This window comes from Ruditapes philippinarum, unplaced genomic scaffold, assembly GCF_026571515.1.
Source record: "Ruditapes philippinarum isolate M1 unplaced genomic scaffold, ASM2657151v2 ctg2953_1_1_1_1, whole genome shotgun sequence".
Classification (NCBI taxonomy): Eukaryota; Metazoa; Mollusca; class Bivalvia; order Venerida; family Veneridae; genus Ruditapes; species Ruditapes philippinarum.
This window is the reverse complement of record NW_026862629.1, coordinates 1-16348: the sequence shown is the minus strand read 5'-3', so window position 1 is coordinate 16348 and position 16348 is coordinate 1. Positions and strand designations below refer to the sequence as shown.

Genomic DNA, 16348 nt, shown 5'->3' with positions numbered 1-16348 from the left:
ACTTTAACTGGTAAATGCCATGGTGACCTTGGCCTTTGACCACAAAATCAATAAAGGTCCTATATTTGCCGCGGGTAATTGTCCTAATTATAAGGCTATATAAACCACTGTTTTCATACGAAATAACAGATCTACAACGTTATGGATTGAGTGGCCATTTCTGGTGATATTTCTGTTGCATTGGCCATATAAAGCAGTAAAAGATGACATATAAACATGTTTTCGTCTTTATAAACTAAAATTATGGACGGAATGGAGGTTATAAAATATATGTTTAAGATGTTGGCCCGGGCGTACTGACCGACCTTACCACAGTATGCTGCCACTTGTTCAGTGGTAGTATAATTAAATCAACAAAGAGTATAGAAAAAAATTATTTTTATTTCTAAACCTTTTTGGTTCGCAAAAGTGTTTTAAGATCATTAAGTAACAGCATTTGTTTTCTTTAATCATAGTGTTATTTGATACACTGTTATTTTCAATACAAGATCGACATACGCTTGTATTTATGCGTCAGCCATAATATCTTCAAGTTCTTTTTCTAACTCATCAGCTAGCTCCAAAACCTTTTTAGCTGCCTCGGAAATGTTTCCTTTTGACAAATCAATTACATCTTTAACAAAAAACAGGACATCTAGCGGCAGTGCTACTATAGCGAGAGCGTGGCCAGCAAAACGGGCAGTCTGACCAAGCTTTAAGAGACTGGCCGCAGCCTTTTCGGAGACAACAAGCCTACGAGCAACGGATGTTCCAAGTTTGACACCACCAGGAATGCTTTTTCCAATCTTTACACCACCCTTTATTCCTTCTGCTAACGATATCTCATTAGCTTTATTAACAGCCTTTTTCAGTATATCAAACGATGCTCTATCCTTATCTAACGCTTCCTGAACACTCCCAATATAACCTTTCTCTATAAAATGATTAGTAACGGCTGCGCCAATAGATGTTACCCCTCCAGCAACAGCAAGTCCTGTAAGTGCCGCCGCAGGAGCAAGGCTTGCACCAAAAGTGAAAGGTGCTGCAAAATAACACGCAGCTGCACCCAAACCGGCTGCAACACTTGTTCCACCCCCGACAGCACTTGCAATTTTCGCGTTCTTAGCATGTTCATTCATGTTCTCCCCAAATTGTCGAAGTTCCTTTATGGTTTCTTTTCTATCACTTGCCCATGTTGAGACTGGATCGGCCTGAAATTCATTTTTTTTAATTAAAGATATGAAAAATGAAATGTAGACAACACAAATGAACGATATAACTTATTCTGAGAAGACTAACTACAAAATTTCGTAAGTCACACTACTTTTGAAATGTCCGATAACTGGTCAGTAACTTCACGCCGATACTTCTCTTACAGTGTGTTCACTTCACAATGTATTACTTTTAAATACATTTTAAAAACGTGTAGTGAACAAAGAAAGTTGTTTACAAACTGCAAACGACGCTGTAGATACATTTGCCCCTGTACCCCAACCAGGGACACACCCCACCCTCGCGGGAGGGAAATTATCAATTTCGGTTTTGCTACGCCCGTAGTTTTTTTTTGCTATTACGCTCAGTATAACTATTTCATGGACACATATTAAAATTAATCGCATGATACTGTGTAAACCTCATGAAACCGAAAGTCTGTTTATAATTATATTGTGTGCATTGACCGTATAATCAGTATGCAATTGACAGGTTAATAAAATCAAACAATATGTAGGTTCATACACTTAAAATGCAGTAATAGTACATATAGATGCTGTAAATCAAATTAAACATGTAAACTAAATTCGAAACAGGTTTTATATTTATCAGTATTTTACATTTGTTTAAAGCTCCAAAAATTCTAAAAACTTTGGTTTCGTTTTTACAAGGTATTTTTCTGTTGTTGTTTTTCTTAATTGTTTTTTATTCCTTTTTTGATTTTGATAATTTTTAAATCAAGCAGTTGTGTCATATTGGGATTAAATCATTATATTCATGTGTAAAACATAAAAGGATAAAACAAATAATAAATACATTTCTTGTATATACAATCTATTGACGATCAAACACTTATATAATTATGTATCTTTATCAAGTAATGCAAAATGAAAATTTAACTTACCATTTTCAATGATTTTTTTTCAGAATTCTTTATGGAAAATACCTCTTAGACACTCTAGCAAATACCAACAAAGACACTGATGACAATGGTATTATAATACCTCTTTATATAGGTAACTTACAACTCTTCTCTGAATTTAAGATGTGAGGGATTGTACATAATTTTCCTCGATTTTTTTATCTTTATTTTTTGTATTTCTATGAAAGCTTTGGCATGTTCTTAACTCCATCGTAGGATATCAAATATTGGGTGATGTTAAATTCTTAAAAGTTTAAGCATTATATTCGTTTTTCTACGAACTGAATTAAATATAGAATATTACTTCAATGAAAACATTTATCCTCATTCGTTTTATTCATCGAAAAACATAATAGTTCGACAGTGATAATAATGTAGTAAAAAAAACTAGCAATAGTTTTAAATATCTTTCAGTCAGAATAGTTAACCGCATTTGATGATACGTGTATGTACGAAACCACTAGTGTGAAACACGGTATTTGTATAGAGAGCATAGAGTCACCGCCTTGTCCGTCTTTCCGTCCGGCTGCCCATCCTTCTATCCGCCCTTCACTCTCTTTTCCAGAGAATAATTTAAAAAGTATTGTTGACATTTGATTTAAACTTCACAAAATGATACAGACCATTAAGCGGAAGAACAGTGTCTAAGAACAATAACTCAAACTTGGATATTTTTTGTACATTTTGTATTATCTCTCTTAAGTTAGTATGGTTTTCCTGATTTTAACTTCTTACCTACCTATGATGCCAGATTTTTAAAGAAACTTTAACACAGTTCAGACTAGTGAGCGGAATTGCGAAGTGAAAAACGATAACGTTTGTATTCTTTTTTATGCCCACACTTTAGGGGGGCGTTTAGATTTACCCTTGTCCGTCCATCCATCCGTCCGTCCGTCCTCATTTTGTGTCTCACGAAGCTCAATGTTTACCTAGAGTCATGAAACTTTACAGGAATGTTCATCATCATGTGTAGTTTAGCACCTGGGTATTTTCGTATGGATTTATTAGTATTTTTAGAATTATTGCCCTTGACTTAGTAAAAATTTCCAATTTTCAACTTGTGTCAAAAAGTATATGACCTAGAGTCATGAAACCTTACAGGAATGTTGCTCAGCATGTGAAGTTGTGTACTTCGGGTTTCGCTTGTGGATTTTTTCTGGTTTTTTTTAGAGTAACTGCACTTGTCTATATAAAAACATTTTAATCAACTTGTGTCACAAGTAGCTGAAAGATTATTTGACCTGGGATCATGAAACTTTACAGGAATTTTGATCATCATGTGTAGTTGTGCACCTGGGTATTTTTGTGTGGATATATTTAATATTTTCAGAGTTATTTAACTTAGTAAAAATTATCATTTTCAACTTGTATCGCACGTAACTAAACAATTATTGACATAGGGTCATGAAACGTTACAGGAATGATGATCAGCATGAGCATCTGGGGTTTCGCTTGTGAATTTATATGTTTTGTCAGAGTTATAACACTTGACTTAGTAAAAATTTTCAATTTTCAATTTATGTCGTGCGTAGCTTCAATGTGTTTAATCTAGAGTCGTGAAACTTAACTGGAATGTTGGTCAGCCTGTGTAGTTTTTCATCTTGGCTTTTGCTTGTAGATTTATCCAAAATTTGTAGTGTTATTGCCCTTGAGTTAGTAAAAACCGTTTCATTATGCTGTGTTATTTTTTCCATGGGTTCTTGGGTTATAATCAACCAATTTTACAGGAATAATGATCACCATCACTGTGAGACAATGCATCATGGATTTTGTATGTGGCTTTTTTCAGTTATTGCCTTTGACTCAGTATAAATCTGCAACTTTTAACTTGTTCATACAAAGCTCAAGAAGTATTTGACCTGTTGGCCTGAAAGTTTAAAAGAATGTTGATCAGCATGTGTACTTATGCACCTTAGGTTTCGCTTGTAAATTTATTCAGTATTTGTATAGTTCTTACCCTTTACGTAGTAAAAGAATTTTAGTTTTCAACTTGTGGCACATATAGCCCAAACAATAATCAATCTAGAATCAGAATCCTAAGATTGACAAAACAATGGAGTGTAGGGGCACCCGTATGGGCACATTTCTAGTTTTTAACTTATTCCCTTAATCATAATATTTCCTGTCTGGAGATTAACTTGAAAATTATGGAAGGAATTTGATTTATAGTGTTATTAAGCGAAAATGTAGTGTACATAAGCAATAAATCTACCTTGCTGCTTTTTCTGAATTCTTTTCCTTTACGATATTTTAATTTCTAAAATGTTTGTCAGGAGTATAACTTTTAAACTGTAAAAAAATTATTAAATCTTCATATAATTTTGCTGTTTTTATTGCTTTTGATGGATCACTTTTTTCCAGATATTCACACAGTTATAGAAACTAGTCAAATGAATTGCAGAATTAAAAAGCAATAAACATGACTTAGTTTTTAAACTTTTTTTTCTTTTCATACATTATTATGATTATCCAGGAAATAACTGGAAAAGTATTGAAATAATTTTGTTATACACATTAACACAACACATATAGACAAGATAGAGAAAATATTTTGTCTGAGATCTACAATGCTTCATTGCTTGATCTTAAATCATTAATCATCTCCCTTTATAATAATTAATGATGCTTGTTACACATTTGGTTGTAATCTATGACCTTCATTGATCGATATCTTTCATATTTTGTAGAAACATTCCTGAGGTGGTTACCTTTGTCAAGGTAACACTGGTGCTTCAAATAGATTTTTACACTAACTTTCTTATTTACTAATGCTTTTCATATTTAGTTTGTAGATACTTTGGGTGGTTTTCTAATATTTTGTGAAGTAATGGGACAGTTCGACACAAAGGTCAAGGTCATCGGTGCTAAACATGGATGTTTTATACTTTTGCTTACACATCCTTTATTTCTCTTGTTCAGTGGGTGAATGTCTTTGTTTGTACTATAATCTTGGGTGGAGGAGAGGTGGCCACTTGAATCAAGGTCAATAGTATAAGACGGATTTTATTGATGATTTTGCTCCTGCAGTCGTTACTTTATTGATTGATTTATTACATGTTTAAATACCTTCAGTTCTCTTTTAACTTTTACTCTTACAAACTTTATTGATTTATGTGCATTGAATACATCGACAAATGTGCAGGGTCGGGGAGCATTCTACAGCTTGATATCATTTTTCCGTCTTTTTAATTTTGTTACCAGGTGTTTTTTTTCTTTTTCTGTTACGAATGAATGCCTAAGCAATAGTTGATGATTCACATCAATGAGAATAACTTATCACTTCCTGCAGCTTTCCATTCATTTGTCATTTTCTTTTCTTTTTCTCTTTTCCTTTAATTTTCATTTTCTCTTTTTTTTGTAATTCACCCGGACACCATTCAACAGCTCTTTTAAATATCAGTTTCCTACTTAGCGCTTAAGTTGATAGTTTTTATATCTAATGTGTAATTTACCCAAAAATGTGTTAATAAATTTATTTAAATATATTGCGGAATTTCATGTCATCTAATATATTTAGAAGACATTGTATACCGTATTATAATTTAATTCGTGAATAAAATGTAGAAGGATATGTTTGCAAGGATACAATTATAGCAGAGGCATGACTCTGGTTACAACAATAACTTTTTTTTGAGAAACAAATATATTATTACTGAAATGTGTTACTTTTATTGTGAGTTCGTACTGTAAAAGCTGTTAAAAAGGTTATTGCTTAAATTTGAAAATAAATAGAGGATATTCAAGTTTCTTCTATAAATACATGATTCATTTTCATCGATTGGTATGAAAATAAATATTTCACGAGTGACAGCAGCCACGGGTGAAATATGATAATTTTCACACCTTAAGATAAAAATGAATATCATGTATCAATAGAAAAAGACTTGAAGTTTCTATTAATTTTGTGTATTTTGTGTATTGGCTGAATTTAGAAGAAAGTAGTCCGGCAATACAGCAGTAAATACGGAAAATATACTTCACTGTAGTGAAAACTAAATTTTCACAGTGAAAATTGAAATAACGTATTTTGTTTCATCAATATTTCTCAATATTTCATTTATAAGTATATTATTTTTTTCTCAGAGGTGTACCATTTATTTGGGAATCTTACTTTAGGAAGAATTTATATAATATGGTGAACCGCCAGCTTAAGTTATTGTTGTCACTGTTCAGTAGCTTCATTACATAAAAATGTCACGGAAATTGGTTGCACAAAAGTTATTTTCTCAATATAGGTAAATATTATCTTTCTTTCAACCACTAAAATGTTTAGAGATGTTCAGATTTCATGACATTTAAAAGATATTATGTTTATGCATAGCCATTTACTTTTTGAAAAGTGTTCATACATGTTGCAGTCTAATCAAACATTCATAATTATTACTAAACCTTTTACAATATTAAATTCTTTATTTAACTGAAGTTTACACCGACCTTATTGTATTTAAAATATCACCACGAAACCCTAGTTTAAGCAGTGAAATATAAAACTTTGGCGCAATCAATAAATATACTACGTGCGCTATTAAAACAAGTTATGCATAAAGTTTAACGACAGTCCCATATCTGTTCTAAATCCAACCTTAACCTCTACATATACACTTTATAACTATTTTATCAGTAAGATACAGGTCTATTGTTCAGAATACGCGTAAATGGTAATGTGAAACCCCTATAATTGTTAACATAGTAATAACTACCTTCCTTTTTAGACTTTTAACAAATCTGACAAACTATTGTTTTAAACTTATTTTATGAAATTATAATGCTAAAGATGACATATAAAATATTTTACCATGAATGAAAAATAAATTCCGGACCACAAAGATCAGGGTGACAATGGCACACTGGGGCTGTAAAATCATGTTTCCCAACATAAACCATTACTTATTTTATTAATGGGAAGATTTGATTGATGCATGAACAAACCAACACTTACAATACAACTGTCGTAGTGAGTAATTCAGGTATGGCCTTGACAGTCAAGGCCAAATAATTGAATTTTGCTAAAATTACACTAATTGTGTTATATAATCAGTTCAATGAAACAAACGCTTTTCTTTAGCTTTCGACGTTTGGTTTTAGTTTTTTTGTGTGTGTGTGTTTTTTTTTTTTTTTTTTTTTTTTTTTCAGAAAAAAATAACGCTTAACTTCCTGTGCACCCAGCAGTTGTCTCAGTGGTTTGATTTTATTTTGTTGTATGATGTTGCTTTTTTGTGTTTTTTTATGTTATTTTTATTCTTAAGGGTGTAAATATTATAACGATTTGATTTACATATGGACTAGTCACGACTAAAGATAAAACCGTCAGGAAGTGCAGTTAAAGAAAGATCTTGACCTTTAAATGACCTTAAACTTTTAAGTCAATGTGAATTTATGATATTTTTAAATGACCAGATCTTTGTTATTGATGAACAGATTTGATTCATATAGGGACATTACAACAATGACAAATTTATGTTACATAACTTAAGTATTTTTTTTACCTAAAATTATTCTTCAGTCTCAAAGACGAAACTTAATTTGACGTCTGTAAAACGACTAAAATGACGTGTAAGACAACATCATCATACTGCCTGAAGAGAATATGAATTTTAATTTGATTATCTTTGAGGCACCTTTTACCTTTATGAAATGTGTAACAACTTTGTTATTTAATGATGTATTTGATTTATCCTTGGACAACACAATGCCCCTTAACATACCTTCATTTATAAATGTCTCTTTAGTTTAGTTTTGCATCTGATGATAAGAAAACGTCAGGTTTTGCACATGTTTGCAGTGGTTCTTGATTTTGTGATTAAAAGCTGTTTGCGAGGGATTTTTGTCACATTCAGTGAAAGTTTATTTATTTATATATTGTTTATACTGGACTTTTACCTGCAAATATATCATTGATGCATAATAGTGCTCTTTCACTCCGAAGGTTAGAGCTATTCATTAGAACTTAAAGGCAGATTGTGAGTTACGTAACTATGTTCATGTCCAAGAAAGATTACACTTCTTAATGTTTGTTTCAGTCAAACAACATGCATTATCTTTAAAATTATATAACATTTCTAAAAAAAATAGCTTGCATGTTTTCATCCTATAACTTTAATTTAATGTACTAATTCCGATTTGAAGGAGTTTGTGCCATCACATCAACTTGTTCCACCCGATGTTGAACATGTTTTGATGAGCATTTTAAAAGTATTTTGCTTAACTTACTGTGCACCCAGCAGTTATCTCAGTGCTTTGATTTCATTTTGTTGTATGATGTTATTTTCTTTTTTCATGTTATAATCTCATGGCATTCACATAGCTTTCAAATGAACTTATCAACAAAAGTTGAAGATTCAGTTCATGGACAATATGTAACCTTTTTTTACCTATTGCATTTTTTCCATGTTTGCAACCGTCCATTATCACATTTGGGTGTAAAACCATCGCACCGAGAGCACTGCTTTTAATAATATTGCTTTCGTGGGATCTACCATCTTACTGAACTTGTATGTTGGTTTAAGATTTATATAATATATTGATTTCATATATAATACTTTAGTTCCATTAATCGCTACTTTTCTTTACTTTATATTGAATTATAAGTTATTCGTTTATCCCTAAAATGAGTAATTTAAAACACAAAAATTATACAAAAATGTTCTTGTTTTTATATTTGCAAGGAAGATAAATAATACACCATTCGAAGAAAATATAAAATATGGCGATATGTACTATCAAACATCTTTATAATTATCGCACGACGAATGTAATGTTTTCAATTTCTTTCCAACACAGTTCAACAGCTGTATTAAATATCGGTTTTCTACTTAACTCTTCAGTTTGTCGTGTAGGATCATTTCTCCCCCCACCCCCCTCCCAATAAAAAATATATCAAAATGTACGATTCTTTTTTTATTTTCGTTTTATTTTTATAACATTGAGAATATCTAAAACAGTAAAAAGTTGTCGCGCTTTCTAACCCTCCTTTTTCGCCAGATCTTGCCCCTTGTTCCGAGGCTCCAAAAACACCTTGCTGAAAATATCAAACGCAAAAAATCTCCGTTCGGCTATTTTCCCATGTCTGAACAGTATACCTCGACAACATTTTGAAGAAAGCATTTAAAAATTGGTCTTAAAGACTCAAACATTGTATATCATATGGTAGTGGGTATTTTGAAGGATAGAGATAATTATTTTATGATATTTTAAGGTAGTACACCCCTAATGCACTGTCTCCACTTTGAAGAGTATTCAAATAGGCTAAAATCACTGTAAAGTGTATTGAAACTGAGGGGGCGTGGGTTCAAACCCCAGAAGGGGCAATTTTTTTTCTTTCTTTTTTTTCTTTTTAACATTTTTTATTAATCTCTCAGACCCCCTATGGAAGAAAAGAGTGTTTTATTTTAATTATATAATTATTGCAGGTATTTATTTGCTAGATAATGCCAAATTTAATAGCAAATATGGTACCAGATATTTTCAAAGTTTGATAAAAACTACCCAGAAAAAGTATATTATATTTTGCAAGATCAACCAATATACTTTTAAGAAAATTTAGGCAAACTTTGAAAACAGCCCCTCATTGTGGTAAATTTTACGGATATTTCAAATAAGGCTGTTTACATGGCAAAATGGTCAAATAAGTGTTTAAAGCGGGTTGGGTAGGGTTACATATTATATACATATTAAAAACATTTCGTTTAAAAACAATCATTTTGCTTGTTTAATTTGTTACCTAAATGGCATTATTTATTTCTTAACAATGAGCAAAAGGAAAACATTTTTCATAATGATGATATTATAGATTATTTAGAGTTTCCTCATTTCTGAAAAAATCCCTTCTAATGGCAAAGTTTTAGTTAATAAAAACGCCCATAACTCATAAACTACACGGTAAATTTTGTTTAAATTTTGCATACAGGTGACATTTAAGGCATATGACTGTCCTATGTTGTCATATTTACAATTCCCTATAGTGCCCATTAGGGGTGTACTACCTTAATTCACAAATACATTTTGTTTTATTTCTGCTGCAATAAAAAAAAATCTAAACATGGGATAAATATGAAGACTCAGATATACCGGCTAGAAAATTTATAGATTGTCGGTTTAAAAACAATTATTTTCTTACTTTTTAGATAAATATTCATGAAAATTTTGAGAGTAAGAACAGCTTTTATCATTATAAAGGATTTTTAAGGGTAAGATAAAAATATATTGTTATATTTCACCGAGAGAAGATTTCATAATTTCATTTGATCATAAATATAAATCTAAAACATTTTTAATTATTAATTTCAGGGGGAGAGCAAAGTAGAAAAGGTGTGGAGGAGGGTTGGTGTTTGGCAACTGGGCGGCATTGATTTTGTCATGTTGAAAAGAATCATTGGAGATTGTCCTTGCTAACATGTTACATTTTTTGTCTTAAACGGCGACTAAAATCTAGATTAAAATTCAAAATCTATAGCTCAGATTTATGAATTTCTACAAAACTTAAAGTATTCGGTTGGTTTTAAAAACAATTCTTTTCCTACTGATAAAATAAATATTCATGAAAATTTTAAGGATAAGAACGTATAGCTTTTACCCTCCAATGGTATCGCAATATCAGTTTGCATTGCAGCCCTGTCCGCGGTGCTATATGTCATTTATGTGTCTCCTGGACAATATATGGGCAAAATATATGTCAACAGTGTGATTAATCCGCGGGATCCCCTCTTCTTGAAAAAGAAACCGCGCTGAGTGTACTGTACATATTAGCGATAACTAGTTCGTGTGCGTTTACAAACGTTTTAAACATACAACAAAAAGTAGAAAAATCCAAATTGTAATGGCATAAAGCTATTATGTCCTCGGTATCTCTTGGAAAATAAATGAGCAAAATATATGTCAACAGTGCGATTCGTCCCCGGGATCCTCTTTTTTTTAATAGAAAGAAATCGCGCTGTACATACATATTAGCGATGACTGCAAATGTAAGCGCAGATTGGTCCGTGCGTTTGCACACGTTATCAAGTATTGTACAAAAAAGTAGACAAATCCAAATTGTCATGTCATGCAACCACCGTATAAATGCAAAAACATGTCACTTCTAAGTACATTCAAAAGTATATCAGAAAACTACGGGGTGAACATACGTTTTTTAATGGGTGATATTTTTTAGATCAAAGACGATCAAAGAAAAAACTCAGAACGTCAACTAAGAGGGAACGTCCGTCCTTTATCACAAAAAATGAGAACTACTCTTAAAAAATACAGGTGCAATTTCATTCAAACTTTACAGGAATGTTACGTACCAAGTCTAGTTGTTCGTATCGTCGGCATTTTGCAATTCAATAATTTTTTTCGGGCTACCTATCTTATACAACTAAAGCATTTTGAATTAAATTTAACATGATTGACTCGTACCTCAAATTCTTGTGCATATTACACGGGTGTTTCGACTAAATTACGTTTCGCTAAGTTATGGCCGTTGAATGAAAAAGACATTTTGATCGGTTAATGATTTTTGTGTCGCCTGCTACACAAAAGCTGGTACATGCTACAAATTAGCCACAATTTATATAGATCACTTAGCCATAGTCTGCCTCTCCTAAGACACTGCTGGTGCAATTTCAAACTTTACAGGAATGATCAGTACCAAGTAAATTATGCATATCGTCAGCATTTTTTAGGGTAAATAATTTTGTCATAGTTGTGGCCTTTCATTTACTGTAGTTAATCAATTAGCAGCAAACTGCAGCTGAAATCAAATTCTATTATAAAAAAATAAAATGATTGCTGTACTATTCTTCTGCTACATATCTCACTGTAAACATAAGATGTAGTGAATATTAATGGTGTAAATTACTATTACAACTTTACATATCCTTTTTACAAATAGTGCTTGGTGAATATATGTGTGTCACAAATTAAAGCGATTTAATATTCTTAAACTCAGTTTAACGTCATCTGTTTCGGTATATCATACAATCAAGCGATTGATTGAATTAAAAAAAATTTAATGACTTATAATGTTTAACAAAAATATTAATCTTAATATCTAAACATGTATTTATATTCAAAGTAAGCAATTAGTGAAATAAGCAGTTAAATTCAGTATTATGAGTGATAAACTCATATATGCCTAAGGCTTAGATGTAAATTTTTATATTTTCTGACATTAAGCAACAATAATGTTTGATGCAAAAATAGAAACCTACAAACAGTATATAACCAGTTTTCATAAGTACAAAATATAACCCCCCACCCCAAAACATAAATAAATAAATGAATAAAATTGATAATTATAATCAATGTCCTAAATGCTTACGGATAATTTTCTTTTTTATTACCTGCCTTTACTGTAATAACACAAATATCGTCATGGACAATTAACCTACGTTTATATAATTTGTTCAAATGTAATAATACTACTTTATTAAACGTGAACACTATAGTTCCGTAGCTTTTTGTACGGTAAGAAAAAAACTGACCATCTATCAAATGAAAAGTAATAAACATGCTCTTATAATACACTTTTTCCTAGCCTCTGCTCTCAGTGTTTATTGCCATATTACCAAATAATAACATTGGACGTTTCTGTGATATTTCTGTTGCATTTGCCATATAAACGAGTAGAGTAAAAGATACCATTTAAACCGTTTTCCTCTTTATAAACCGTTTTCCTCTTTATAAACTAAAATTGTGGACCGAATGAAGGTGTTAAAATACATGTTTAAGATGTTGGCCCAGGCGTCCTGACCGACCTTTCCATAGTATGCTTCCACTTTTAAAGTGGTAGTATATTTAAATCAACAAAGAATTTAGAAAGTACATTATGTTTATTTCTAAACATTTTTAGTTCACAAATGTTTTTAAAATCATTAAAAAACAGCATTGGTTTTCTTAATAATGATAGTGTTATTATATCTTCGTTGTTACATAAACTGTTATTTTCAATACAAGATCGACATACACTTGTATTTATGCGTCAGCCATTATATCTTCAAGTTCTTTTTCTAACTCATCAGCTAGCTCCAAAACCTTTTTAGCAGCCTTGGAAACATTTCCTTTTGACAAATCAATTAGATCTTTTACAAAAAACAAGACATCTAGCGGCACAGCTACTATAGCAACAGCATAGCCAGCAAAACGAACAGTCTGGCCAAGCCTTAAGAGAGTGACTGCGACCTCTTCAGGCAAAACAAGCATACGAGCAACGGTTGTCCCAATTTTAAGATTACCGGGAATATTCGTTCCAATATTTACACCACCCTCTATTCCTTCTGCTAACGATATCTCCTTAGCCTTATCAATAGCCTTCTTCAGTGCATTAAACGATGATCTGTCCTTATCAAGAGCTTCCTGTACTCTTCCAATAAAACCTTTTTCTATAAAATGATTGGTCATGTTTGCGCCAATAGATGTTACACCTCCAGCAACAGCAACTCCTGTAAGTGCAACTGCAGGAACAAGGGATCCACCAAACGTGAAAGGTGCTGCAACATAACACGCAGCTGCACCTAAACCGGCAAAAACACTTGTTCCTCCGCCAACAGCACTTGCAATTTTCGCGTTCTTAGCATGTTCATTCATGTTCTCCCCAAGTTGTCGAAGTTCCTTTATGGTTTCCTTTCTATCACTTGCCCATGTTGAGACTGGATCGGCCTGAAATTCAAAATTTTAATTTAAAGATATGAAAATGACAACACAACTGTACGTTATAACTTATGCTGAGCAGACTTGCAAGGCAGAACTAACAACAAAATAATGTAAGCCACACTACACTACACATAAGAGAATGATCTTATATAACTATATTATTATACTTATATAATTCTATCATATTAACCGCGGCGCAGGACTTAATAAAGCCATTTAATAAAACGATATTACACATGTGTAATAACACTTTGACGTGACGTCATTTGTGCTATATAGAAACATAGCGTTAAAGCGCGCTAATGTCAGCGTAACACTTTGAAAATTACTCATTATAACAGTTTACTGTTCTTATTTTATATATGTTATAAACAGAGTATTATATTCGTGTAGATTCAATACTAAATTTATTGAACTCGTTGAATAAAACAATATTATGTTCGCCATAGGCTCGCATAATATTATTTTGTTCCTACCGTTTAATAAATTAAGTATTAAACTACACTCATTCAATATCCTCTATATACAAAAGTTAAAATAATTTGTTGCAGGTATTTTACTATAATACAAACACATGGAAATGGGTGATCCCCGATAATGCAGAAGCATTATGAACAACAAAATTAAAGAAAATTGCAAACTTTGTTTGACAGAGTCTGTTCATGAGGGATAATGAAAAAGTTTCCCACAGTATAAATAAAGTGATAGATACTGCAAATCAGTCATAAATCGCACAAAACATGTACATCATTACTTGAATCTCGAACCTTTTTGCTTGTTTTAAATCGGAGAACTATTTGCTGAAGTTTAATTGTCTTGGATTTTTTTGCTCATCTGGAAACGTGCAGTTTTAAATACAATTAAGTATTGGAATGGCGTAAGTAATAACGCAAATAAAGGCATTATAACGCGAATCAAAGGCGTTATAACGCGAAAAAGTACGTTACTACGACGTTTGTTCTGCGTAATAACGCAATACTATAATGCAAAAAGAAAATCTATTTCCATTCTAACGTGTTTATTAAAAGAGAGCTAATAAAAATTTATTGAAATACATTGAGCGTAGACGTTATTTTCCTAACACCATTTTGTTTATCGACGGCATATAGCAACATTAAAAGGCCAAATTCATTCTTGCGCTCGACAAAGACCACTGGGCGTCTCTCTGGCTTATGACTTTTTCACATGCACAGACACAGGGAGATTCAAGCTAGCGTCGTTGATAAAATTACCCCCGCACCCTTGGACCCCTACCAGGACTCTACGCTGGACGTACCATGTAGCCTAAAGCGGTCCCTCTAACCCAACAATCAATTTCTGCCTTGCTACGCCCGTACATGTAGTTTATCGTTTTACGTTATACCGCTCAGTATAATCAGAATGCAATTGACAGGTTAATGAAATCAAACAATATGTAGGTTAAAACGCATAAAATATAGTACATTTGGAATATGAAAAGAAAAGTGTGTTTCCTAGAACTTATCTCATTTAAATGTTTAGTAATCTGTTCTTCGAAACATACTTTCCTTTTCGCTATAATGCTTAGTATAACTATATCATACACACAAATTAGATTTAATCGCATTTACTGTATAAACCTCGTGAGAAGGTTGATAATTATATTGTATGCTTTGACCGTATAATCAGTATGCAATTGACAGGTTAATACAATTAAATATAAAGCTTAAAGATTCTGTATGTTATAATTTAGGTTGCACACTCAAGTGAAATTATGGTTAGAAAACAATTTTCAAACATCGGTGAATATGTAAAATATGTACTGCAAATATTTTAACATATTAAATTTAATCATTAAAATATATGCATTCATTTCTTATTGAAAAATTTGACTTGGACATAATAGAAAGTATTTTTTTATAACCTCCCTTTATTTACATGAAATGGTAATTCGGTAATATCTGTATTAATAATGCTTTTTGGAACTTAATTACAAAATTGATACATCATGTTTAAGATATAAAACCATAAAATTATTTGTGCTATAAGATCTTTAATATGCTTAAAATACAGTATGCTGTTAATCAAATTACACATGTAAACAAAATTCGAAACTGATTTTATTTTACATACAGTTTAATATCCAAAAAGTCTTAAACATATTGGTTTCGATTTTACAAGGTTTTTCTGTTGTTGATTTTTATGTATTTATTCCTTTTTTATTTTGATAATTTTTTTTAATCAAGCAGTTGTGCCAGATTGGAATAAGATCATTTTATGCATATGTAAAATATATAAGGCTAAAAAACAATAAATACTTTTCTTGTTTATACAATCTATTGACGATCAAAACTTTTCATATATATATGTATCTTTATCAAGAAATGCAACATAAGAAGTGTAACTTACCATTTTCAATGATTTCAATGATTCTTCAGAATTCTTTATTGAAAAAATACCTCTTAGACACTCTAGCAAATACCGACACAGACACTGAGACTACCTATTAACATACCTAACTATACTCTGACTTTGGAATGTGAGGAATTGTACATTTCCTATTTTTTGTATTTCTAGGATCACTGTGGCACGTTATAAACAGGAAAGTTTATCTACTTAACTTCATCGTGGGATATCTAATGAACTATA

The 16348-nt window shown here is 31.6% G+C and overlaps 2 protein-coding genes across 2 annotated transcripts; both read right to left on the bottom strand.

The window, feature by feature from the left end:
* Nucleotides 1–361: 361 nt before the first annotated feature.
* LOC132719629 (uncharacterized) lies at nt 362–2276 on the bottom strand. The gene is made up of 2 exons (XM_060703431.1): nt 2096–2276; nt 362–1190 (listed from the first exon to the last, which is right to left on the bottom strand). Exons 1-2 carry the CDS (start codon nt 2096–2098, stop codon nt 507–509), a joined length of 687 nt encoding a protein of 228 aa, XP_060559414.1. The 5' UTR covers nt 2099–2276; the 3' UTR covers nt 362–506.
* Nucleotides 2277–12195: 9919 nt separating this feature from the next.
* LOC132719628 (uncharacterized) lies at nt 12196–16259 on the bottom strand. The gene is made up of 2 exons (XM_060703430.1): nt 16109–16259; nt 12196–13747 (listed from the first exon to the last, which is right to left on the bottom strand). The coding sequence occupies exons 1-2, from the start codon at nt 16109–16111 to the stop codon at nt 13064–13066; spliced, it is 687 nt and encodes a 228-aa protein (XP_060559413.1). The 5' UTR covers nt 16112–16259; the 3' UTR covers nt 12196–13063.
* Nucleotides 16260–16348: the final 89 nt, after the last annotated feature.